The following is a 26,773-nucleotide window of genomic DNA, read 5'->3' on the forward strand; positions in this document are numbered from 1 at the left end:
TTATTCTTTTACCATTTGTAGCATAGACTGTTGTCATATCACCTTGAAACTGTTATATACCGTATAAGATGCCCCCATGTATAAGACAACCCCTGTTTTGGGGGACTCTGATTTAAGAAAATGGGGGGAGATGGCCCCCGTGTATAAGACACCCCCAAATTTCGGACATTATTTTTTAGGGGGGGAACCTAGTCTTAGACACGGAAAAATACGGTATACTAGGGTAATATACAGAAGCCAAGAAAATACGCTACATTTTGTTTCTTAATATCCCCCCTGCCCAAAAATCTATGAGGGTTTTTCTTTTTTTAAAATTGTGTATTGTTGGATAGAGAAAAAAGGCTATTTGATCAGTGTCTCCTCTCCACCTTGCATAGAATCTGGTGATGTTTCAAATGGGCAGGTAAATGAGCCACATCATAGTGGCTCACACATAGTTTAGTGTTTTTGCACTAAACTTGGATGCATATAAATATTTTTAAAGTATTTGCAGTTCTACTAAAATATATATTGTGGAGATTATAAATTGGAAGGATTATGTTTAGTAAACCAAGTTTTAACTGAATAGTATTTTATTTGAAAAGTGATTCAGAACCGTTAAGTATTTGTCTTAAGTTGTGGGGGTGGAGGGGCATGACATGAATTGCAATCACACAAAATACGTAAAATATTGGAAATGCTGAAGCCCTGTAATAATGGGGAATTTCTGATTTGTGTTTATATCCCTGTCTGACGACAATAATCACACGACTCCAGATCTAGGAAATAAACCGTACCTCTAAAGACATGATAAACTGACCACCTTAGCCCCGCTTTCATAGGGACATTTTCTCTCCACAAACACATTGCTAGTTCTGCATGAGGGTGGCAAGAATCAGAGAGAAAATTCTTGGCGGTGATTGTTAAGTGCTTGCTTTCTCTGCTTTCCTTCTCTTAAACCTTTTGGGTTTTGCCATGGTGTGGTGAGAAAGGAGGAGAAATTGCAAGCGGTGTCTGTTGACAATATCAGACAGAGCTGTAGGTAGCGTGAAAGTGCCACCTGGAACTTGTTGCTCTGAAAATCTCAGCATCAACTTTTCTGGGATAAGAGAATCTCATGCTGAGGATTTACAGAGGCCATGCCTCTGTCTCTTCATATTCAGGCTGAAAGCACTTTCATGTTGCTAAATACAAACACAATATAAACAGTACCTGCTGCTGGCTAATTTCCTGCATTGTTTTGGTGGGAGGTGCTACACATTTAGAAATCAAGCTTCCACTTAGTACATTTTTACACACCATCTGCTCAAAGCAATTTTAATCATGCATTCAGAGATGGAAAATCTCTGTGAGCCTTTAGTAAGCGAAACAATTAAAACCTTTTTTGATATACAATTGGAATGAGGAAACTCGAATGAAAACAAAGCAATCTCCCTTACCCAGTTAATTGAGACCTGTGTTTATTGCTTCACTACCTTTTGCCCGTTTGCCCTCCGACGAAGAAATGACCAGTCCATAATTTTAATGGTAGGTTTATTGTAGCTGTGAGAGACAGAATAACAACAAATGGCTTTGAAGCAATTTGATGTTATTGTTGGGGCAGGTTCCCTGGGAATCTCCTTAGGACTGTACTTCAGATTCCTTTTTATTCAGTGTGTATGTATGAGAGAGAGAGAAAGAAAATGTTATAGTATCCAAATAGTAATAACTCTCACCTCAGATTCTTATTTTGATCACACCAGATGTGTGCCTTGCTGTGTGAAGGGTTTGGATGCTCAGTTTAGGCAAGACGAAAAAGGTCAGTGTTTCTAGTGGAATATACAGTGGTACCTCGGGTTAAGTACTTAATTCGTTCCGGAGGTCCGTACTTAACCTGAAACTGTTCTTAACCTGAAGCACCACCTTAGCTAATAGAGCCTCCTGCTGCTGCCGCGCCTCCGGAGCACGATTTCTGTTCTCATCCTGAAGCAAAGTTCTTAACCTGAAGCACTATTTCTGGGTTAGCAGAGTCTGTAACCTGAAGCGTATTGTAATGGTTCCTAAGGGGGTTGCTTGTGCGTAAGCAGGTGCCTATCTTCCTGGATGGGTGCAAAGACCTGGCTGGGTTGCCTGAGTGAACCTTTTCTGTCCGGACAGCCACTCGCCCGTGGCTGACTCAATCTCTGGCAGAATCCGTCAGTGGGCGTTTCTTAAACTTATTCCAGCAAAGAAGTTCTTTGACGCCTAGTCTCCGCCTACCCTCTCTGCGCAGAAGCCTTCTGCGCAGGGAGGGCGTGGGCAGCGGAGGACCCCTAGTCTCCCCGCTGGTCCCAGGCAAGGAGTCATGAGACCGCCTCGCCACTTCCCCCACCTGCCCCCCTTCTCCACTGGTGCTACACTGATTCTCTTCCCCAGAAGATGGGCTGCTTCTCCCGATCCCTGGGCGCCCTCTGGAATCCCTCTGGCTTTCGCGCTCTCCCTCCAGTACTGATGGCAGTTCCCTGACACGTATGTAACCAGAAGCGTATGTAACCCGAGGCACCACTGTATTTGTCTTTTCCTACTGAGCAACACAAATGCCTTGGGGTGTGGGATTCACCTTACAATTGCCATGTGATGTCTTTGGCAATAAGTGTTTCCCGCCCCCATCTGTAAAACAAATTCCCAAGATTTGGGTGTTCAACCATTGTTTATGGGTGCAGTTTTCTTCATAGCTATCTACAATTTGTGCAAATGTCAGATTAGATTGCTGCTAGGCACGCCACTGTAGGTGGTATGGTCTAGCTCAGGCTTGCTCAACTTTGGCCCTCCAGATGTTTTAAGACTGCAATTCTCATCATCCCTGACCACTGGTCCTGCTAGCTAGGGATCATGGGAGTTGTAGGCCAAAAACTTCTGGAAGGCAGCGGTTGAGGAAGCCTCGTCTAGTTCAGTGAAGGGGAACATGGCCTCCTATATGTTGTTGAACTAATGTTCCCATCATCACTGACCGTTGGCAATGCTGGCTGGAGTTGATGGGAGTTTGAGTCTAGCAACATCTAGAGGGTCACAGGTTCCCCATCCCTGTCAAGTGCAAAATGCATTTGAGTGATAGAGGGACAACAAGCTACAAGTAAATAACGTAACATTTTTTGTTACTCCTTCAGATCTTTTCAACTTGACAAACTACTTTGTTTATGTGGCTTCATAGTGGTTAAGATTCTGTGAATTATTTTTGCTAATGGTTTTGATGAACTTTTGTTTGTGGAGGAAGGGGTAGCAAGGTGTTCTCCAGAAAGGACACTCACATATTTATCACAAATTAGTCTCATTTTATTGAATTTTGCAAAATTAGCCTCTTATTACCAGAGACAAATCATTGTTTCCAGATGGAAGATAGAAAGTGGCTTTATATTGGTCCATGTCGCTCAGTATTGTCTACACTGATGGCAGGTCTCCGGGATTTCAAATGAATGTTTCCCAGCCCTACCTGAAGATGCTGGGCATTGAAGCTGGGATGCTTTGCTACTGAGCTGCAGCTGTAAGATTATTTCCCATTTAATTAAATGATTTTGTCAGGCTTGGTTATTGTTCTGTCTTGACCAAGTCCTTAAATTTAAAACAAAATTGGGGGAGCTGTCAGGACCTGGGAATGTGAATTTGGCAAACTGTTATCTAATCCTATATCTGTTAGAGAAGCATAGCATTAGTAGGTAGGTAGAGAGCTGAACAAAGCGCTCTACTCATAGTCAAAGTGACTATCTTTAGTATTACGGTACTTCACAAGTTCCACAGAGGAGGCATGGTATGAAAAACCAATTGGTTTGGTGGGTAGAATGCAGGCAAGCCTAAAGGAGAGATGGCACATCTGTTTATGAAGGTAGTGGGCACAGACAGAACTGAAGGAGAGTATGTCTTGCTGTCTCTCCAGCAAAAGGTTTGCGTGCATGGAGGTGTGTGAGAGCAGTAGGTTGTGAGGATAATGTACAAGGCCTCTTACGATGTAAAGTGACATAAATGAACTATTAGAGCAGGATGGTCTAACATGCAGTCCAAGGGCCATGTGAAGCCTTCAGTGCCTTTTTTTTGGCAGCCCTTGGAAACATTTGACATCCTCCCCACAGCTCTTGCACTGCCTTCCCAAAGCCAGGAAAACAAGATTATGGGCTTTGGGGAAAAGGCTTGAGGGCTCTGACAGGGTCCTAGGAGCCTCTAGCCTGAGGTTACCAGACATCCCTGTTTCCTGGGGACAGTCCCCGGATTTACAAATCAGCCCCCATACAAAATCCATTGAAGCTGAAAAGTGTCCCCGGATTCATTGAAAAAAATCTGGTAACCTTACTCTAACCTTTCCAAAGCCTAGTTAGTGCTTTTCCAGCTTTGGGAAGAACATGGGAGAGCTCTAGGACCCTGCTTGACCCTTGTGCCTCCTTTTCAAAGCTCGGTGCCTCACTTATTCCTTTGGGAAGGCAGCATGGTGGTCTGGTGGGGCGTCAATTCTTGGCCTCACCGCCTTACCCTCTGCACAACAAGGCAGTGTACGGTTTGCAGGTTCCATGTTGAAGTACTATTGTGGTCCACTTGGTATGAGAAGTTAGACGGCCTTTATTAAAACAATCATAGGGATGGTTGGGGTGAGATTTGGGGTTGGGGTAGCATGAAGAAATAGCAGCTTGTCAACAAATCAATTTATTATCGTGTCATTGCAGGCAACTCCCCTATGAAGAAAGGTTGTGATGTCTTGGATATTTTAGTTTAGAGAAAAGATGAGAAAGGTGTCATGATCAGGGTCGTAGCAGGCAATGGGGGGGGTGTGCAAAAATATGTCTATAAATATAAATATTGATTATTGCCTCATAAAAAATGGTTTTCAATACAGTGAACTGAATTTGGGGGGCGGGGTGGAGAGTTGGAAAGAAGAGCTAATTTGTCCATGGCTAGGGGGTGCAATCTGGACAGTTCTGCCAGGGGCGCAAGATCACCTAGCTATGGCTCTGGTCATGATAGAAGTTTATAAAAGTATACATGGCATGGAGAAAGCAGTTAGAGAAAAGCTGTTTTTCCACTCTCGTAATAGTACAATTTGTGGCCAGTGAAGCTAAACAGTGGGAGATGTAGGACAGATAAAAGGAAGAACTTATTCATGCAGCACATAGTTAAACTATGACACTTGCTCACATACATGAGGCAGTGATGATAGCCACAGACCTAGATAGCTCTAAAAGATTAGACAAATTCATGGAAGTTGGAGGCAGCAATGCTTCTGAATACCAGTTGCTGAAAACCACAGGAGGGGAGAGGGCTCTTGTGCCCGAATCCAACTTGCAACAGGATTCCCACAGGCATCTGGATGAACAACAGGATGCAGGAATAGTTGGGTCATAAACCTGATTCAACCGGAGCTTCTTTTGTTCTTACAGGAGTACTGTTGCTAGGATTTTTAATGTTCAAAGCACCAGCTAGTTATGGTGAAGCTTAGGCTGAACAGCTGAAGCACGCCGCTGGTGTAGCTCCCTGAAAGTTTCTGCAGCATTAAGTGAAGCAGTCCTTTTAAGGTGCCACAAGACTACATTTTGTGTTACACATATTTGAAATGCCTCGGTGTGTGTGTGTGTGTGTGTGTGTGTGTGTTCTGATAAAATGGCCTCTAGTCCACAGAAGCCCATGCCGCAATAAAATCAGTTTCAGCGCAACCCTGCGCCTGCCCCGCTCAGGAGTGAAGTCCTTTCCCGTTCAAATAGGACTCGCTCCCAGTTCAGCGCGTATACACAGGATGGCAGCCCAAGCCCTCGAAGGCGCCGAGAGGTCTCGATTTTGGCGCTTGCCGTAACCAGGACTTAACATGGCTGCACCTCTGGACTCTTGCCATGATGGGAGTTGTGTGATGGCGGAAAGAAACGGGACGCGGGGGTGGGGCGACACGACCAGCCCCATGATCCCGGGTCAGCCCTTTTAAGGGCTCCCCCTTCTGTGACCCCAGAAACGCGCCTTCCCCTCCTCCGGAACGCGGGAGCTTCTTCGCTGTGTCTGTGTCCCCCCACCCCATCCCAAGTGAAAGAACGACGTAAGAGCTATTGTTATATCACGAAATAACGATGGTGATGGTAACAGTAATAATCTCGAAAGGAGAAAAGAAGCGTGCGTGCTTAGTGTACAGCGCGGCCCGTCGCCACGGTGCGACCGCCATGGTGGAGGATGTAACTCCATGGGCTGGAGCACGCCTGAGGGGGAGAAGGACGACGACGGCAGAGGCAGGCTGAGCCAGGCCGGGCCTAGCCGAGCCCTGAACCGCGCACGCTTTCGACAGCAGCCAAGCCCGGCCACAGCGCGGTTCTCCCGTGTCGTCGCCGCCGCCGGCTCCTCCTCCGTCTTCCTCCCACGCCTTTATTACGCGCGGCCCGTGCGGCGGCGGCGGCGGCCACCTCTTCGCCAGGGCCCCGCCTCGCTCGCCGAGAGGGGCGGGGGTTGCTGTGTGCTGGAGGCGGCGGCGAAGGAGCAGCGATAGTGGGAGCAGCCTAAGCAAGGAGGAAGCCACTCAGCGCCTGGCCGACCTCTCTCGCCCCGGACCGCCAGTCATTTCACTGGGCAGAGGAGGAGGAGGGCGCCGCCGCCGACACAGCGCAGCGGAGGAGAGTCTCCCTTTTCTCTCTCCATTGCTCGCCGCCGCCGCCGCCTTCGTCCGCCCGCCATTAGCGCTGCGAGCCGGTGGGCGCCGCCGCGCTCTCGGCCGGCTGGGCTGGGCCGGGCCGGGCAAGGCGGGGGAGGAGTAGCCGCCGCCGCCGCCCAGTCTCTCGAGGGCCGGGTCCCCGTTTGATGGATCCCCGGATCGCCTGGTTCCAGCCAGAGCAGCTCGGCCCCTCGAACCGCCTGTGGATGCAGATCTGGGAGACCACGCAAGGGGTCCGCAATCTCTACTTCCAGCAGCAGCAGCAGCAGCAGCACGAGCAGCAGCGCGCCCAGCAGCAGCAACAGCAGCAGCCTGCCTCGGCCGCCTCCAGCAACAGCAGCAGCAGCAGCAGCAACACCGCCGCCGCCGCCAACCCCGGGGTCGGCCCGGCCTCGCCGCCCGGCATGTCCCGCGGCCCCCGCTGCGACCCTCAGCCCGACTTCCTGCCGCTCGAGAGCGCCAACCACCAGCAGCACAACCACCACCAGCTCCACCGGCGGCAGGCCTCCTCGCCGCAGCCGCCGGCCGCCACCGCCTGGACAGGCAGGCCCGGCGCCCGGGCAGCGGCTGCAGCCCCAGCGCCTCCTGTCGCGGCCGTCTCTTCCTCCTCCTCGTCTTCTTCTATTACTTCTTCTTCCACCGCCAACGCCGCCTCTTCTCCTTCTCCCGCCGCCGCCGCCGCCGCCTCTTCGGCAGCTGGCCCTTCTTCGTCTTCCACTTCATCGCCGCCCGCCGGCTCGGGTTCTTCGGCCGCCAGCAACAAGAGGAAGCGCGACAACAAGGCCAGCACCTTCGGGCTCAATTACACCCTCCTGCTCGGGCCCGCCGGGGAGAGCGGGGTCCCGGCGCCGGGGGACGGGCCCCTGGGGAGGCCGCAAGCTGGCCCGGACGAGCCCGCCTACACCGGCACCCCGTGGAAGACGGCGAACTACAGCCAAGGAGTGGTGGGGTGAGGAGACCAACATGGGGGTTAGGCTGACGCTTCTTTCTCCCTCTCTCCCAACCCCCACTGTGGAGGGAGGCCTCGGGAAGGGGATCACATCGGGGCGGCGGAAGTAGGGTTAGGGTAGGGAAAATAAAAGGGGCGGGTAGTGTGACTAGGCCCTAGTCAAGGTTATAAAACGGTGGAGCAGTTGCTTCCCGGCAATGTGTACTTAATGTATCGATTGGTAAGAGCAAGTATTCCAGGCAAAGGTTCATTCGTTCACTTTTCCTTTTACCTCCTTTTTTCTTTTTAAGTGTTTCTATACCTTTGGACCTAGAGGTAGGACCCACAGGTCGAGTGCCAGACGCCTAGGGTGGCAGAAGTTACTCAGTGGCCAGGCTGTGCTATTCCACATGTGCTGGCAGATTCTTCTTTTTTAAGGATCCTTTAGCATTGAGGTTTCCATAGCTGTTCTCCAGTGCTGTTTGAGGCGTCCCCATCCCCCATTGCTCATAGGCTAGCATTGAGAAATACTGGACAGAAGTAGAAACTTGGCCAAAAGCTCATACCTACAAGCTGGAGTGAAGAACTTGCGGCAGTGATACCAATGTCAGGAAGGTGGTTGGGATGCTAGCTAGGTTAGGCTGGAAAATATATGGCAGAGTAGGTTTGTTGAAGGATTGTTCTTGGGGGCTAGTCTGGATTACATGATTGCCACTCAAGGCAATGCTGTTGTGCCCTTACTTTTTGGCATTGGGGCAGGGGACAGAGTTGTCTTGCTGCAGAGGTCTGAAAGGGCCTGGAGTGTGTTTGGGGATTGGCCAGATTTGTCAGCTGCTCAGGTTTGAATTTGACAGAATTTGGGGTGCAGTTAGCATAATGGCCATTGGGTGGGTGCATAGGGGAGAACATGTGACCACCAAGACCCCTGTATTACTGTTTTATTTTTTAATCTGGAGATCCACAATAACTCATATGAGTTGCGTATGTGAGATTCTTGTAGCATTTTTCATTTTGTTCTGCAGCAAATGATGTGCTTTAATAGGGGGTGGTCTCTTTAACATGCTGTCTGGCAATCTTGGCCCAGAAGCACATGGCGTGGGAAGCAAGAATATGTTCCTGTTCCTATCTGAGATGCAAGTCAGTCTCTCTCTTTCTCTCTTCCTTCTCTCAAATTGGGATGTAGTGCACCCCTTTCTTTGTTTCTTTTGAGTATGGGAATTCCTCTACCTTTGTGTGCTATGTGCATCCAAGTTGAAATGCAGGAAGGGGGCGGGAGCTTTCACATCTCCTGTTACGCAGATTATATATTTTTGCTGTGGTGTGCTATTTGGTCATTGCACATGTAAAAAGGGTGGAGAAGCACTCAGGTGCATATTTTTTTCTATGGAGGGAAGAAAATTAGTAAATGCATGCTACTCATGTTCTTGAGTACCACAGCAATAGGTGCACATGTGCACGGTATCAAAGGACACGCTGAGGGTTGAGTCTTTCTGTGCTGTCGCAGCATGTGTTCCAATGCATGGTAGTGTGTGGGCCAGGAAGCCTGCTACACACAGAGAAAAAGAGCATGGCATTCAGGGGCTATACATTTGGGTTTTTACCAAGGCCTGTGTGTTCAACACATCAGGGAAGGGGATGTTACCTCATCTATCGGCTCCTGCAAAGACTTGATTTTCTGTACAATCCACATTTTCTAAAGAGAATCTTTGTCACTCATAATGTTACATTATGCAAGGTCCCAGGGGATAGGTGCCTTTCTGAATACAAATGTTTTGCCTGTGTGCAGTACAAAGAGGGCGTGGAAGAAAGTCATCTGCGCAGTTGATGCACAACTCCTCCATGGCACGTTACACACACGTTTGTTAAATTAAATGTAAGGTATTTCAACGTGTCTTAAAATGCCCCACCTGTGCACAAAGCCCCATTCTTGTGCCTCCATCATGTCCTGTCTGCTCTTTTTGCTTTTATTTTTTGACATTGCTAGCATTTTAAAGTTCTCTAGGAAGTGGCCATGCTGCCTGTTTCTTCTGTGCTTGGGAATTTTTTTTTAACTGTAGTAGCATTCCACATTCACTGTGTTTTAGTACACTTCACATGATTTTTACAGCAATATGTAACATCTGTCAACAATGTGTTAGTCATGCCCATTTAGTTTAGAGGGGGTCTGCTCTGGGTAGAACTAACATTAGTTACAACATGCAGTGTTCAGCAAAATAATTTGGCTTTTGGAGTTTCAAGGTAGTTTGCAGCTTTTACTTGTTTGATTTGTGTATCTTTAATCGTAATAATCTTGTGTATATATGGAAACGTTTCAGTGATTTTTCCCTCGACTTCTCATTACTTTCTAATTTTACAAATGCTGGTGCCATTGCAGAGTCAGCATTATTATTTTTCATTACAGGGTGGACACATTGTCCCATAATCACAGAAGGTTAGAATGTGTAGAAGAGAGAATATTTTAGCTGCATATTTATTGCTGGTATTGCATGTGGATTTATTCAGGTAGCTGTATATGTCTCTCTTAGAACCTGCTTCAAGGCATGTGGGACACATATGAACCTTTGCAGTAAATGTAATGTTACCTCTGGAGTGCGAAGTGTTTGCTTAAACTGAAGAAAAGAGTTCCATTTAGAATTCCCAAACTTTCTGTTGACAAATCTGGTTTCAAAGAATGGAACTCCTGTAAGTTTCTCCTGCAAAGCAGATTATGAAAAATCACCTCCCCTTCCATCTTGCAGACAGGTATAGAAGTCTTACTTTGCATGTTTATGATATAATATCATTTACTATTGTAGAAATTTGTAGTTTAATGGACAAACCTTTTCTCCATGTGCACTGTTTTCTCTTCTGGGGAATCCTGTAATTTTGAGATAGGTTTGTACTGTACTTCTGAAAGTGGCTGAGGCTTGATTGTCTGTTAGATGTTGTTTTTGTGCATATCTTTAAGTACTGTCCCCTGTTTTAGTGTGGGTATTAAATTCAGTAGTTTGATGCTCTGCGATAAACATAGTTTAGATCCCAAGCCATAGTTTGTGCTTCCAAACATGTAACCAAATCATGGTTTAGAGCTGTGTGTCTACTGTCATTTAGGACCATAGGAAACTGCCTTCTATTGAGTCAGACTGTAGGCCCTTCTAGTACAGTATTGGCTATACAGACTGGCAGCCGTTCTCCAGGACTTCAGACCAGGAATCTTTCCTATCCCTGGCTGAACAGGATTTTACCTGGGACCTTCTGTATGCAAAGCAAATACTCTTAACATGAAGCTACAGCCCTTTCTATCAGCTCATCGCTGCTGTCTCTAGGCATAGCAGCCCCCAGATGCCAAGCTGTAACTACAGTCTGTCCATTCATACATCACATCATATCATAGTTCAGCTCTTTTTCTGGGGTGGATGCAAGGAGGAGATTGGAAGTTTGCTTAGTTAACTGTGTTCTATTATTTATTTTATGTATTCAGGCGTATTTATACCCCACCTGCTAACCAAAGTTCTTGAGGGGCCTAAGTTCAGAATGTGGTTTGTTTCAACTGTGGTTGGGAAACAAGCCAGAATCATAAACCACATTTTGAATTTGGCTTGTTTCCCAAATAATACTTCAGACTAACATGTAAATGGAAATGAAAGCTTTTGGTCATGCTAGAGGGTAGAGCTAACAAGCCCAAGGGTCATGCACATAACTCTAAGCCATAGTTGAACATTACGTCCAAATGCAACCACAGTTGGGCATTGGGTGTTGAGAAAGCATAGGAAATAGTGTGTGCTACTCAGATGCATTGACTTGTGAGGTAAACTAATATTGTGCTCCGTAGTCGCAGTCAGAATAAGGCTGCATAAAAAAAACCCCTCAAGATAATCATCACCTCAGATTAGTAATCATTGCTCAAAGCAGATCTGATGATCTTTCATTTTGGCAACTCCTGTGTTGACCTAAGTGTTATAATGATGATCATTTAAAATGTAATCCTAGCAAAAATATGATTATATTTATAATTTTATTCTTTGTTAATACGCACTACATCTTCAAACCTTTGCGGATAGCTTTTGGATCTCAGAAAACTGGTCAGTATAATACTTGTGGACAAAATCTTCTGATGTTTTTGTTATGGTTGTAGAGAGCCTTGTAGGCCATCTATTCATTGCAGGAAATCAGAGCTTGAACATTCTGTATGGCAGAACCCACCATTCTCTCATGGGCTTCAGTGTTGAAATGTTCCAACTGTTGTGTGTATGTCCTAAACTCTAGTTTATCACATAGTTATTTATTCTTACAGCACCTTGTTTCCCGAATAACTTGTCTATTTTGCAAAAATAAATTGCTTTCATGGTGTAGCATTATAGATACATGATTACCCACTGCTCTGGCCAGCACTCTGATCCCATTACAGTTAAAGACGCTTCAGGTTACAGACTCCACTAACCCAGAAATAGTACCTCGGGTTAAGAACTTTGCTTCAGGATGAGAAAAGAAATTGCTTCAGGTTAAGAACAGACCTCCAGAACGAATTAAGTTCTTAACCCGAGGTACCACTGTATATCTTTCCTGACTGCAGTGTTACAAGATGCTAGCAGTGCTGGCTACTTAACCTTTTAGCTTGCTCTGAGTAGTATTAGTATCTTCTGCTAGTGGTGCTCATCCAGTTTCAAGCTTTGGTTAAAAACAGTCTTACATTGGGTCAGGCCATTGATCCATCTAGTCAAATGCTGCATTCCTTGACAGCAGTAGATCTCCAGCATTATGGGTATAGATTTATTCTGTGAACCACCCTGAGACCCCCAGGTATAGGGCGGTATATAAATTTGATTAATGATAATGATAGTAATAATAATAGGTTTTGCTCTGCTATCTCAGATCCTTTTAAGTAGCAAGATCAGATATGGAAATTTTGACTTCACACATGTGAAGCATGTTGTATCCCCTCCCATTGAATCAAAACCATTTGCTACCTGTACTGTTTCTCAAGCTGATCGGGACTACTGCTTGCAGTGGTACCTCGGGTTAAGTACTTAATTCGTTCCGGAGGTCCGTACTTAACCTGAAGCACCACTTTAGCTAATGGGGCCTCCTACTGCTGCCGTGCCACCGGAGCACGATTTCTGTTCTCATTCTGAAGCAAAGTTCTTAACCTGAAGCACTATTTCTGGGTTAGCGGAGTCTGTAACCTGAAGCATATGTAACCCGAGGTACCACTGTACTAACAGTCCTCCTCCAGCACTGGAATTTCAGTGAACTCAAGCAAGCTTAGCTTCCTTCCTGGTCACCCATCAAGCTACAGGGTCTGATTTAGACATATGAAAGACATGTTGAGTTTAAAATAATAAATTGTAGGATTGGAAGGCCCCAGCCTTCAAAGCAGGGTCATCTCTTTGCCAAAATGCAGCTGAATTTACTGGCCACCATTACCTGTATTGCATGGAGAATATAATCTTGCAGTACTTTTTTGCCCATAAAAGTATTGTACTATGTTCTTTCACACCACCCATTTAAATAATTTTCATTTTAAAAATAGTTTTTCATTATGCTTTGAATTTATTATTCAAGGTTCAGAAATAAAATACATGAGACAGTAGCTGGTTTAGCAAGGTGCATCAACAAAATGCATGTCTTAAAATAATTTGTACATACCACAGAGCAGTTGAACCCATTCTGTATTGCTGACTAATGGAACAGCTGTAGACAAGGCGATAAAGTTCTTATACAGGGATATCCAGAGAGGCTCCTGAGTAATGTTATCCATTAGTTGTCTACCAGTAAATTGAAAGGTAAGACAGTCCATTTGAATCTTTGCACAATAATCCAGTATCAGTTTTCCTCACCTGTCTAATTGTATGCTTCTATTCCACAAAATTGTTCCTCAAACGGCTCACCACATATCAAATTAAGAATAAGTATAACAATTCAAAAATATATTGGAAATGGTCATAATGTCAATAAGTAAACAAAAAAATCCATACAGCACTGTATAAAACAAGACAAGCTGAAAACTGAACAGAGAATGATGCCTAGCAGAGAGAAAATGTGTGTTGGCCGGGGGGGGGGGGGGATCGCCATTCCAAAAGGATGTTTGTTCAACAGAGGTTCATTGTAACTAAATTGCATGCATTTGATGGGAACCACACTCTCATGTGTGGCAGTCTGTTCCTTCCCTGCTCTCAGGTGCCTCTCCTCCCCTCTCTGAACATCCCCATCTTTCATTTAGGAAGGTAAAGATTGCAGCTGCTCCTTCAAGCTCCACATGCAGTCATAGTTTTAATACTGCTCACATTCTCCTACATCATACATTGCTTTCCAGGCACTTAAGAAACCACAAGCCAAATTTGACCACCTAGACTTTTGCCTGATAGCGTGTTGCCGAAGGAAGCCCTCCTCCTCTTTGCCCTGCACTTCATACCAGCCTTGATCCGACAACTTTTCCTTAACAGCAACAGCAAAGAAAAGACAGTGTGGACAGGGATTCCCTATAACCATGTTATCCAGTAGTTGAGATCCAAATTTTCCAAACATCCTGGGGACCCAGCAGCATCTCTCATCGGGGATGATGCAGATGTTCTAGCTCTCACCCGGAGGGCCCTTATGCCTCCTCTTTTTGTGGGCTCTCACGCCACATGGTGGCCAATAATTTTCACATTTGCTCATCAATTCAGGAGGCGGGTAGGGCTCTCGTGGTAGTCTTTGAAGTGGCAACACCACTTCCCTTAATTCCAAAAATACCTTCTAATCTAAATAGCTGCCTTAGTAATCAGCATTTATATTTTATACAATTTAGTGACAAAAATAATAATGATCTCACTTTATTATGGCCTGTTTCTGACATTCTATATGCGGAAATCTAGCAACATAGAATCAGCTGTCATGCTACTACATTTTGAAAACCCTTTGGGTCAACTGTATATATTTCATTATTCTCCAGAATGGTACGAGTAGCTATTAAGGTGATTTTTTGGTAGATTGGCAATATATGAAAAAGTTCACAGACCCATCCATTGATATTGCCTTGAGATTTATGGGTAAGAAATATTTATTTCTTATTGTTAATTCTACCAAAGCACATCACTTTTACTTTTACATTTATTTTCTCTAAATGTAATAAAATTAATTTGCAGTAACCATGCATTTTTCCCCCATCCAGAGTTCATTGGCGGAAATGAGCTAATTTTCCAGTATTGTAGTGCAAGTAAACATGAAGTTGCTAATAGATTGGAGACAAATTCATCTTTCCTTCCTTCAGCATAGTTCAGCAAAAAAATCATTCCACTTTGGGGAAATGAGATGGTAACAGTCTGAAATCTCTTTAATTTTCTCATTTTAAGGCCAAACGCATAAACTATATGAATATTTTGCTGTTTTTATTATTTAATCTCCAGCAGCATTGGTATTAAACATTTTTTTTCAGCACTGAAAGAGGGAGACAACACTATGTGATAATAGTTTAGTGTTCAGTAATATGAACATGACTGTGAACAGTGTTAGAGACTGGGATAGGAAAGCCAGGAGCCAAACGTCTTCTGAAACCTGGATTGTGAGCGCCAAAACAATGTCTAATCACCATGGGGTGGGTGTGTCAGCAACACGTTTTATTTATTATTTTGATCAAAATGAATTAATACGCAATTCACTTAAGTGACACATTGTTAATATCACATTTTTACCATAAATTGTTAATACATGTGTAATTTGGTGTTTACAGTAAGAATATCAGTACCATACTTCGGTTTTCAAAACTTCAGTTTTCAAAACTTCAGTTTTCAAAACTTATTGTTAAACTCCTTAACGTACTGCTGATCCTTAATATATACTTTGAGGCTTCAAAGAAAATACATTTCAGTAATTCTTGAGTGTTAGCCAGGTGCAAAAAATGGCACCCAGACTTTTGGAGGTACTCACAAATGGAGAATGTTTAGGCGCAAAATGCACCTGGCACCTTGCTAATTTCAAACCCTGCCTGTGAGTAAACAAGAGGAGTAAATGATAGGGAAATCATTTCTCCTATTTTAATGTGCAATAGGGCCCAGGCATAGAACTAGGACATCTGTGTCTGAATCTTCCGCTGGAGTGTGTGAAATTGGTTCTCTCCCACTAAGCTATGAAGTCTCCCCTAAAATGCATACCTGAAGGTGCGCAGACTCTTTAATTCCTGCCCCTTCCAGAATACTTCAAACTGCTGAATGGGTGTGCCCCATCCACAGCTTAACTACGTAGTCCTTTTAAGGGTTGATCTGTTTTAAGGGAACCATTTATCTTTCCAGTCCCTCTGTACCCTTTTAAAGGAATCTTGAGCTGGAGAGTATTGTGGTCATGATGTACCCCATCTGTGTTAGGCTCCAGCTGCCAGTATGAATAGTCTTGTGTTGTTCCTGCACTCTGCTGTCATGCTTTCAAAAGTTACAGGGCAGCTTGAGAGCAATGCACACATTTAGGTGTCAGCCTTCCTTCCCTTTATCCTTCCACACCTCCCCATAGGTCTCTTGAAACCCACGTGTGCACACATACACAACTTTTTCTGCATACCTGGAGTGCCTCTTGTGTTTGCAGGAACTTTTCTCTCTTGGAGACTGAGTTTTGCTGTTGCACTGGTAGGCAGGGGCTGCCAACTTCACAATTAGAAGAAATGATGTTGTGGTTTTTCATCATTTCCCATATATATTCTCAATCTGAAGGGCTTTTGAATTAGCTACACTGTTAACAGGGGTCAGCAACCTAAGGCCCATGGGCCAGAAGTGGCCCGCGGAGGTCATTTGACTGGCCCATGAGCCACCCTTGAACTGAGCTGCCCACTTGTTCGCTGCGCTAAACCAGCACAGCACAGGGACTCGCTTCCGCGTTGTCAGAAATGGCGTCTCCGCATGTGCAGACATTGAAAATCACAGGGGTGCGCGCACAATGCGGCCCACAGAGGGATCTCCGCGGGACCGATCCGGCCCAGACAAGATAAACCTTGCTGACCCCTGACTATTAATTTTACCTTTCTCCAATCCTGTTAACGTGTGGCAGATTTCTAGCACTGGCTAATTCATTATTGCTATCAATCTGTTGGTGCCAAAAAGTACATTGCAGACTTTCACCTTCAAGCTAGCTAATTACCAGCAAATCTGATAATGCCACATGTCCCAAGCTAGCAGTGCTTTTTTTACTGGGTTTCCCATATAGAGTAACTTAAAGCCTTCAGATTGTCCCATTTTGAGTGTAAGCTTTTCCATAACTTTTATAGCAGTTACCTTACTCTTTCTGTGCCAGCTATGTATTTATATTCAAAGATATATGTGTACCAGCCTTTCAAATAATTTTCAAGGCGTTATATATATTAATGAGATGTAAAACAATGTGAAATCCAATAGAAATATTTTTTTTTAAAAAAACCCGAACACCATAAATGACACAGCAGTTGATAAAGTTGAAGCCAGAATTCAAATGTGAGCAGCAATAAAAGTTCTAATGATTGAAGGCCTGGGCAAATAAAAAAGTTTATATGGCAAGTAAAGGTCATGAAAACGGGTACCAGATGAGCCATCCTGGGCGGGGGAGAAGCATCCTATAGCTGGGATACCAGCACCAATGAAGCTCTCTCCCCAATACCCACTTGCTTCGGATCATTATAATTGTCATTCAGGTTCATGTGGTAGCAGATTCCTAGGTTTCAATCTGTATTTCAGGGGTCAGTAACCTTGATGGGCATATTTGGAATTTTGAGAAAGTGTCACAAAATGGATGCTATGGGGGTGTGGCATAATACAAAATGGCAGCCACATCTAAAGAAACAGAAAAAGACAAATCATGCAAGTATTTCCTGCCCACCAGACCCTTCCTTAACAATGGAAAAAAGGCAGCTATATCAGCCACCACTGCACTTGTTCACATGGAGAAGTTCTTTATACCTCTCCTCTGTTCAGAGTGGTATGGAAGGTGGATGAACAAACCTGGCATCCAGTGAAATTCAGGCATGTTGTGGTCCATGTAGGAGAGGGCGAGCCGGTGCAAGTAGGAACTGAGCAGAAAGAGTAAACACTTTCTGGTGCATTGTTGATTTTTTTTGGGTTATATTAAAGAGACCTTTTGCAGGTACCATAGGCGGTACTGGCTTTGGTGTCTGCAGGTGCCATCTTGGTGACCCCTGCTGTATATTATGCAGTGTACAGGGGTTTAAATATTAAACCAGCACTTTGAAACAGTCAGGAAAATACTGCAGTTGATCCAGAACTGATGAGATTTACAGTGGTACCTCAGGTGACATACGCCTCAGGTTACATACGCTTCAGGTTACAGACTCCGCTAACCCAGAAATAGTGCTTCAGGTTAAGAACTTTGCTTCAGGATGAGAACAGAAATTGTGCTCTGGCAGTGCGGTGGCAGCAGGAGGCCCCATTATAGCTAAAGTGGTGCTTCAGATTAAGAACAGTTTCAGGTTAAGAACAGACCTCCGGAACGAATTAAGTACTTAACCCGAGCTACCACTGTATTTATTTTTTAAAAAATAAGATTTTATTAAAGTGTTTTCATAATACAATAAGATAAAAGAAACCAATCTAAATAAAAACAAAAACACAGAGAAAAGGGAAACAGAAAATGCAGAGTCCTCTCTTAACCCATGTCTCACACTGAGTGATGGACCCTCATAGCTCTTACCTAGGAGCTTTCCTTTCATTCTCCCAGTCTCTCATCTTGGAAGGTCTTCCCTGCCTGTCATTCAGGGTCCTTCAACCAACCACCCACCCCTTTCATGTGTGTGTAATCCTTAGACCCCAAAAACGGCCCAGAGTAGGGGACACGAAAGGAAAACCTGAAAATAAAATAAAAAGGACTTCTGATTTTCTGTCTGTCAGTTACATGCAAGAAATTATTCAAAATATCCACTTTGCAATGACATCCAACTGATCTACTTTCTGTTAGGCAATATTTCCTCAATCCTCTGACCCAAATGTCTTGGATTATTTCCTTTTCTTTTTCACACAAATGTCAGCAATGGTTTTTCTCTTCTCAAACCTGCTTTGTCTCCAATAACCTCAACAACCATTCCTCCATATTAAACAATAAGTCTTTCCATCTTTGTCCCCACAAAAGTCTCTCTGCTGTAATCATATATTGAGATAATGTTCAATAGTTCTTTTCATGTTATATAGTCTTTAATTCACACCCAAGAACTGGTGAGATGTGTTCCGACTGGCTAGTTACGTGTTCTGAATCAACTGTAGTAGCCTAGTCTTCAATGATATGTACAACATCCATTAAATATGACTTGGATGTTTTAGCGTTATGGGTCACAATGACCAGCCAGGGTTTATCTAAAAGGGGCTGCAACTTGTGCTGCGACCTTAGCTGCCGAAAGGCCTTTTGTACCAGAGATGCTACTCAGACATTTTTGAAGATACTTTTGAAGCCTCTGGGCTAGTGTGGTGCATGCCACAGGCTCATAATGTCTTCCTTTGTATACATAGGAAGGGGGAGTTGAGATTGGGATTTCATGAGGAATCATGGGAGTGGCTCATCCCAACAGCTACCATTGAGGTGATGCTTTTGTGGCCAGTTACATAACCTGATTTAGTTGTCCTATTTCACTTGACGGGCAATACTTTCTCCTGAAACGGGCGTCTGTGCTGATAAGTATAGCCCTTTCGACAGAGAGCTCCAACAAGGGAGTGATGAGGTGCAGCTATCACATAAAATCAATGGTGTGATAATTATGGATTTTATGGTTTAGGTTTCATTAGTTTTTACCTGCTGATAGAATACTCACTGACAGCAGAAAACTGCCTGTGTTGCACAGTTGTCATTGACTTGTCATAGTGTGGTTCCAGTTATAGAATGCATTATGCTCCTCTGTGACTTCTGCCATGTAAGCTACTACACTTGGATGCCAATCTGTCTGTTTGTCTGTCTCTTTGACTGTCTGCCCCATTCAGGCAGTAGCTCGTCTCCTTTATTACAGTTTATTTTTGTGATTCTATTATTGTGAGTTCTCTTCCAAAAAATGGGAGCTCATAATGTGAATGCAGTTGTACTTTTACACAGGAGCAGATTAAAAACAATTATAATGAAAGTCTGGCTACTTGTACATTGCTTTTTCAACAGATAGTGTGAATTATTCCTACAGATCCTGCTTCAGGAGATGGTTACTGCACCGGGGAAATGGAATTAACATTGCCTTATGTTCTAATAGGCTACAGGCCATGCTACTCTTTGTTTGATTGTTTCCCTTTGCTGATAAGGAAATATTTATCAAAATCTTGATACTTTTGCATGTGTACATGGAGCAGGGCAGTTAATATTTTAACATTTTTCTTTATAGTAGCCTATGCTTTTGAAATCCACATCACAGAATGCTTTTGAAGACTGGATTCCTATTGAGCAAGTGGATTTTGCTCAAATGATAGCTGATAGCTGCTGAATATTGAATGCATGTGCCCTGGTGCAAAGATATTTGGTCAGTTGGCAACCCATATTTCTTATATGGTTGGTAGTATGAGGCCAGTCAACAGTGGTCTTCAGAAAGAAGGGCTTTTCCTTAGCTGTGAGGAAAACCCAGTTATTGTCGGACCTGAAAGAGAGTAGTATTCTTCTGGGATACATTGTAATTGTCGTTTGAAATGTGCAACCATCAAGGTCGTTTGTGCTGTCTGGTCGTGCAGTCATGGATACTGAGAAATATGTGTTGATTTTAGTTTCCAGGTCCTAAATCAGGGGTAGGAAAACGTTGGCACTTCAGAAGTTTCTGAACTTCAGTTCCCATCAGTCTCAACCCTCATGGCCAATCAGGGCTGATGGGAGTTGTCATCCAGAAGCACTTGGGGGCACGGCGGCAAAGGTTTCCCAGCCCTGTCTAAATGAAAGAAGTGGATTGATGTCTAGGAAAAATGTGCCTAAAGACTGATTTTATTTTATTTTATTAAAAAAATTAATTGGAAGTAAATTGTTAAATCAACTACTATGCCTATGAACAAAAATACTCACCTGATTGCCTGTGGTGTAGAAATATTCCGGTGACTATCGTTGTCCCTAGTTTCTGCTGCTCTTTATGGCTGGGGGGGCAGGGGTGACAGCAGACAGGGAGAGAGAGGTTGAGCACTGCAAACCCTGCTCTGTTTGTCCACCTGAGTAAACACAGTAGGATATCTTGGCTGCACTATCTCTTCTCCACTCTGGCTCCAAGTATAGATGGACACAGAAAGTCCGCTCCATGTTCATTCATAACAAGAAGGGTTATCTTTTTCTTCTTCCAGCCTTTGGGTCTATAGCCATAAGTTTGAAAGGATGGGAAAGCAATTGTTGTTAGCCATGAAAACAATGTAGTACAAATGGCAGCTGTTGTCCTTGGACACCCCCTTGTTTATTTAGCTAGTTCTACTGATTAATGTCAATTAATTTCATTGATTCTACTCAGAGTAGACCAAGCATTAGCTACCACCCTTTATTTTTACAAGGCAAGTTTTCAAAGTACTTTTGTACCTGTAGAAGTAGGACTATTGTTTCCATTTTACAGATGGCAAATGTATATCATGGCAGAGACAGGAGTCAATCTCAGGTCTACCAGATTCAGATTTGCAATACTATCCACCCACTCATGTTTGCTTTCACTGTCCATTTGGCCTTTGACATTTTATTTCATGTTCAACTTGAAATTTGTGCCCTACAATGACCTTCAGGGCAAATTCCAATGTTGCAAAGTTACATAACTTTACAAGTGTGCAACTGCTGTTTTTGGGGTGTGCGTATACGCACAGGGTTGCAAATTTGTGATCTTTTGGCAAGTTACTCATGGAGATTTTAATTGCATTCTTATATGCCCAGAGGAGAGATGAATAGCTCAAAAGTAATGCATACTACTCTCCATCATGTTTCTGCAAGTGGAAATATTTTCAAGCAATTGGCAAGGCATGGTTATAGAAACTTGGCCTTCCTATATTTGGCAGTGCTCCTATCTTTGTTTATTACTAGAATTATATGGCTACTTATCAACACAGGTTCCCTGGGTAGCATACGGGGCAGAGAATAAAATGCAAGATAATAATTACAAGCATCAAGAAAGATAATAAAATGCAGCATAGAGCTTTTTAAATAGCTCAGTAAAATAAAACACACTTACACAATGAGAGCCCAGAATTTGCAAGTTTAAAATGCTAGGTGTTTAAAAGGCCTGGATGGCTATGAAGATCTTCACCTGCTGCCCAAGAAACAATAAAGTAGGTACTAGGAGGGCCTCTATTTGGAGGTTATTCTACAGCAAGTGTTCTACAACCAAGAAGGCCGTCTTCCTAATAGTCACTTGTATCACTTTACAGGGGCACACAGACTCCAGTTCCATCAGCCAGCATGGCTAGTGGTCAAGGACGATGAAAGTAGGAACCCAACTCCATCTGGAGGGCCTCATTTTCCCAACTCCTGCTTTAAAGTTTCAAAACACCACTTTAAATTCAGCCCAGAAGCTAGTGAAGCTGATAAAACACTGGCATAATGTAATTGAAATGGCCAGCTCCAGTTAATAATCTTATGGTCCTATTTTGAACCAACTACAGTTTCTAGATAATCATTTAAAGGCATTGCAGTAGCTGGAGATTACCAGTGTGTCTGTATCCATGGCCAAGCTATCCCCATCCTCATATGGTCATAGCTGGTGTATCAGATGAAGGAGATTAAAGTTGTTTTGAACCACATAAGCTCCTTGTGCTTCTAGTGACAATGTTTGATTCCCAAACACTCTGATCCTTTGTGGGGAGTGCAGCCCCTTTCAGAACAGTTTGAACACCAACCACCAAGAAACACCCACCAGCAATACCTCCTTGTCTGAACTGAATATCAGTTTAACCCCTATCCAGTCCTTTACTGTACCTTAGCACTGCTTCTAGAAGTGATAAGTCCGTGTATGTGAATCAAGTGTTCACCAAGATTTCTACCCTGACCCATACAAAGTCCTGCAGTTGGATATGACAACTCACTCCTTGGCTAAAAGCTATTCCAGACGACATTTCTTGGCAGGCAGTATGTAGCCTGTTGATAATACATTGTTTATGCCTAGTTTAGAAGGTTTCAGCAGTGCTTTGTCTTACTCATTTTTGTTGATTTTTCTGCAAATTGAACATCTTTCTTAATCCTTCTCCTTTCCCAAGGAACTTGGCATAGTAAGAATGAAAAACTCAGCTGACTTATCCCGCTAGGCAACACATTGAGCTATGTAACCTTCCAGTTCTTACTTTCCCAGGGATGAAATTCCTAAATGACCTTGTCAATTCTTTGAAATGGAACTTGATAAAAATCTGAGCTTTGGTGTAGTATTAAAAGGCTTACTAGACTGTTTTAACATCAAATATCAGTTGATCAAGATTGCCCAAACATTTCTTTAAACTCTGCTTTTAATAATAACACAGTAAAGAAATGTAGTTCAAAATAGGTTGAGTCTGTCGACACAACCAAATATCATGGCTTAAAAGGACAAAATTGAGATGCAAATCATGTTTTGGCTTCTTTTGGCCATACAATTGCATTGATACGCAACTAGGGATAATTGCAAATCATGTGGTCATTCTCTCTCTCTCTCTCTCTCTCTCTCACTCTCACTCTCACTCTCTCTGGTAGTTCAGTATTAGTACAGGGGTTCCTGGCTGCCACACGTGCCAGTGCGATGGGTGCAAATCCAGTCCATCCCGCTCTGCTGCGTTCTGCTCCCACCCGGCTCCCTTTGAGTGCTGAACATGGCATGTGTGTCAGCAGTCATGTACATGCTAATCGCACACGCAGGTGGGAAGGTGCCTGTATTACTTTAGGAGGCATGGCAAGAAATATTTTAAATCCTGTTATACCAGCATCAAATGTATAGGTGACAAGCTTACTACACAGAGATGATGAAACTCATAAGCTTTAGTGCCAGGGATTTTTCCAGCGCTGTTGTACTATCTACTTCTGGTGTTAAAATTGAGCATTGGTTGATCATATCTATACTTTTGTCAGGAGTATGTACTGCTAATAACCATTAATTACACAAGGCCAGATTTTTTTAAAAAAACAAACCTATTATTGAAGTTGCATATAAAAAAGATGCATTTAAAGATACAGCTATTGACTCAGTATAGAATTTATGGGGAAATCTGCTTTTAAAGTGGTGGCATTTATTTAAGCATTTCCTTCGAGTCTAGCTTTAATGAAGAAAAGATCATTCAAATGGAAATATTTTGTGAGGTAAGACGGTGAAGGTTAGGGTGTCGGACTAGGACCTGGGAAACCAGGGTTCAAATCTCCACTCAGCCAGGAAGCTCCCTGGGTGACCTTGAGCCAGTCATTGCCTCCCAGCCTAACTTCCCTCACTAGATTGTTGTGGAGATTAAATGAGGACAGGGAGAACCACGTACACCACTTTGAAGTCATTGAAGAAAAAGGTGGGATACAAATGCAATGAATGAATGAACAGCATTACAAGAAAAACTATGCAAATAGCTTACAATAGCAACTGTTGAAAATTATCCCCCCCTTTTTTTTGCTTAAGTTATATAAGAATTAATGTTGAAAATACTGTATTGGAATTGTCCTTCAGATCACTGATATGTTGGTTTCTCTGTTCTCCCATTGGTGAAAGTAATATTTAAAGAGCTGATTCTTGTCTGCTGAGACCAAAAAATTAAAAATTAAAAATTTGACCCTTCTCTAGCTAAACGTGGTAGTGACTAAGGCCCAAACCAAATGTAATGGGCCAACCATGTTTGCATTCATGTGTGTCCCCTAGTCACACTTAAAGCAAATGTGTGTGTCTTTTCACCCCTATCTTTATTATTTTTGCATGAAAAACAATGTATGGCCATGGGGAGCAAAATCACACACCCCACCTGCCCTCATCTATTCAAGCAGCATTTTCACCAGCCTGACTCACTTTCTTTAATTATGCGATGGGTTGAGAGAAAAGCACTTGAAGCATCAGAGCAAAGTGAAATATGGTGGACTAAACACATGGCTAAGCTTCATTCCCCCCTTAGTTCCATTTCATGTGGATAAGGCACCCCGCTTTATATGTGAATAAAATTATTGCATTTGTCTGGTGGCATGCAATTTAGCCCCAAGTTCCATTGAAACCAGTGGAAAAATTAGTTGCCACTATCCCATTATTTTTTGTAGGACTTTTCATTGGATTTGGGCTTTTAAGTTCAAGGTGTGTTAAAATGTGTTCCTGAGTTTGCAAAGGCGTAATACAAAAATAGAGTGCACAGCAAATTCTCAAGATGAGCTGTGAGTCTGGCTTCCTCCCAAACAGACATGAATACTGGCAAATTGAATGCTGGCATAGCTGTCAGTCTTGACTCTTGCATGCTTTGAGTAAGCTATCTTTTTTTTTTTTTTTTTTTTTTAAGTGTAAAACTGCTTCAGGCACTGGCGGGGAAGGGGGACAGAGTTTCTTGGTGTCACTATAGGGATCAGGCAGTTGATGCAGTGTGTAGCCAGTTGCTGTGTTAAACTTCCATGACTGTTTTTTTTTAAGAGCCTGACCCCAGTAACCGATAGGTGTGTTTGTATTAAACAAAAGCAATTATTTTCTAAAAATACCACACAGGTCTTTTCACTAAAAGTAAGAGATGCTTCTTTGTGAACGACAAACCTCATGGCCTTCAGTGAGTCTTTCATGTAATGATAATAACTAGCTAAAGGCTTTGTAAGAAACTCTTACAAATTGCTCCAGAATTCATTTATATTCAGTATTCTTTAAACCCAGCATTGCCTTCAAAATGACTTGCAGGCCGCTTACTTTTCTACAGCCGTCTTTTTTGAGTTTGAAATAATACATTTATTGTGCAAACTGCACTAAAGGCAGCTTGGGGAACCTTTTATGAAGTTGAAATAAATAAAATAATTGTCCAGTAGCAGTTGGTCTCTAAGGTGCTAAAGGCAAAGGTAAAGGGACCCCTGACCATTAGGTCCAGTCGTGGCCGACTCTGGGGTTGCGGCGCTCATCTTGCTTTATTGGCCGAGGGAGCCGGCGTACAGCTTCCGGGTCAGGTGGCCAGCATGACTAAGCTGCTTCTGGCGAACCAGAGCAGCGCACGGAAATGCCGTTTACCTTCCCGCCAGAGCGGTACCTATTTATCTTCTTGCACTTTGAAGTGCTTTTGAACTGCTAGGTTGGCAGGAGCAGGGACCGAGCAACGGGAGCTCACCCCATCGTGGGGATTCGAACTGCTGACCTTCTGATCGGCAAGCCCTAGGCTCTGTGGTTTAACCCACAGCGCCACCCGTGTCCCCTCTACTGGACAATTTTTTATTTTTATTATTTATTTCGACTGTGTCAGACCAACATGGCTACCTACCTGAATCTTTTATGAAGTAATACTGAAAGTATTCTAGAACACTTGTGTTTGAAATTCTAACTTCTTGGAATTATATTATTTATGTAGGTTTCTTTCTTTTTTAAAAAGGGAAACCTTAAATTATAATGAATTATTAGTGAGGTAGCAGAAATAGTTGGGGTTGGTGCAAATGACCCTACAAGCAGGGCTCCGCAGCTGCTGGCTGAGCTTGGAGCTCTCAACATCCCCTTGTTGGTTGGAGCTGCTGTGCAGCCATTATAATTACTTTAATATTTATTGAATTTTTATACTGCCCTGTACCCGGAGGTCTCGTGGTTGCCTCCCGTCTGCTTGTCTTTCTGTTGCAGGAAAGGCAGCCGGAGTCCTTGCTGATTTAGCTACTGGGCAGCTGAAGAAGCTTCCTGCCTCCCTTTCTTGAGGAAAAAGAGGCATAACAGTGGCTACCTTGGCCATTCAACCATGCAATGGTTCAACCAAGTGCTGCCCTTTCCTACTGGGTGATTGGGGAGAGGGCTTGCCTGTTTGGTTCTACATTGCCAGTGCACTCCAGGTGCCTCACCAATGCACCATCCAAAAAGACCCTGGCCTTCTTCCCAAGCTTGGAGCTTGGGAGGGGGCTGGATATCTCCATGCACCTGTTGGGGCAGAAATTATGCAGCTCTACAGTTCAGGAGAAAAACTGGGGGCTCACCATTCTTGCCAGACGTTTACAGCACACTTTTAAAATTTTGTTGAAATTAATCTTGAGAATTAAGACAATGTGCCACTCTTCCGTTTTCTCTACAATTCCAGTCCATGCAATACTGGCGGCACTGTTCTTGTTGAATGGGTGCCTCTGTGGCAGACATCTCTGATCAGGAAAAGGAACACAAGTAGCCATCAGTGTCAGAGATTGTTTCCTAGGACAAGCACTGCTGTCTCCATAGCCCAACTACCTTCCATACTGAGATATATCGCTGGGTGTTTGTT

At 43.6% G+C, this 26,773-nt stretch overlaps 1 protein-coding gene across 2 annotated transcripts in view; it reads left to right on the plus strand.

Annotated features, from left to right (window-relative positions):
- Positions 1 to 6,015: 6,015 nt before the first annotated feature.
- TENT4B (terminal nucleotidyltransferase 4B) overlaps positions 6,016 to 26,773 on the plus strand; it is a 48,293-nt gene continuing 27,535 nt past the window's right edge. Inside the window, exon 1 of one of the 2 annotated variants that reach the window (XM_083451870.1) lies at positions 6,016 to 7,553. In XM_083451870.1, the coding sequence (XP_083307996.1) occupies positions 6,751 to 7,553 (803 nt within the window). In that variant the 5' untranslated portion in view covers positions 6,016 to 6,750. The remainder of the gene's footprint in view (positions 7,554 to 26,773) is intronic. The other variant, XM_083451869.1, reaches the window with a different exon arrangement.

This window comes from Podarcis tiliguerta (genome assembly GCF_965153285.1).
Source record: "Podarcis tiliguerta genome assembly, chromosome: 8".
Classification (NCBI taxonomy): Eukaryota; Metazoa; Chordata; class Lepidosauria; order Squamata; family Lacertidae; genus Podarcis; species Podarcis tiliguerta.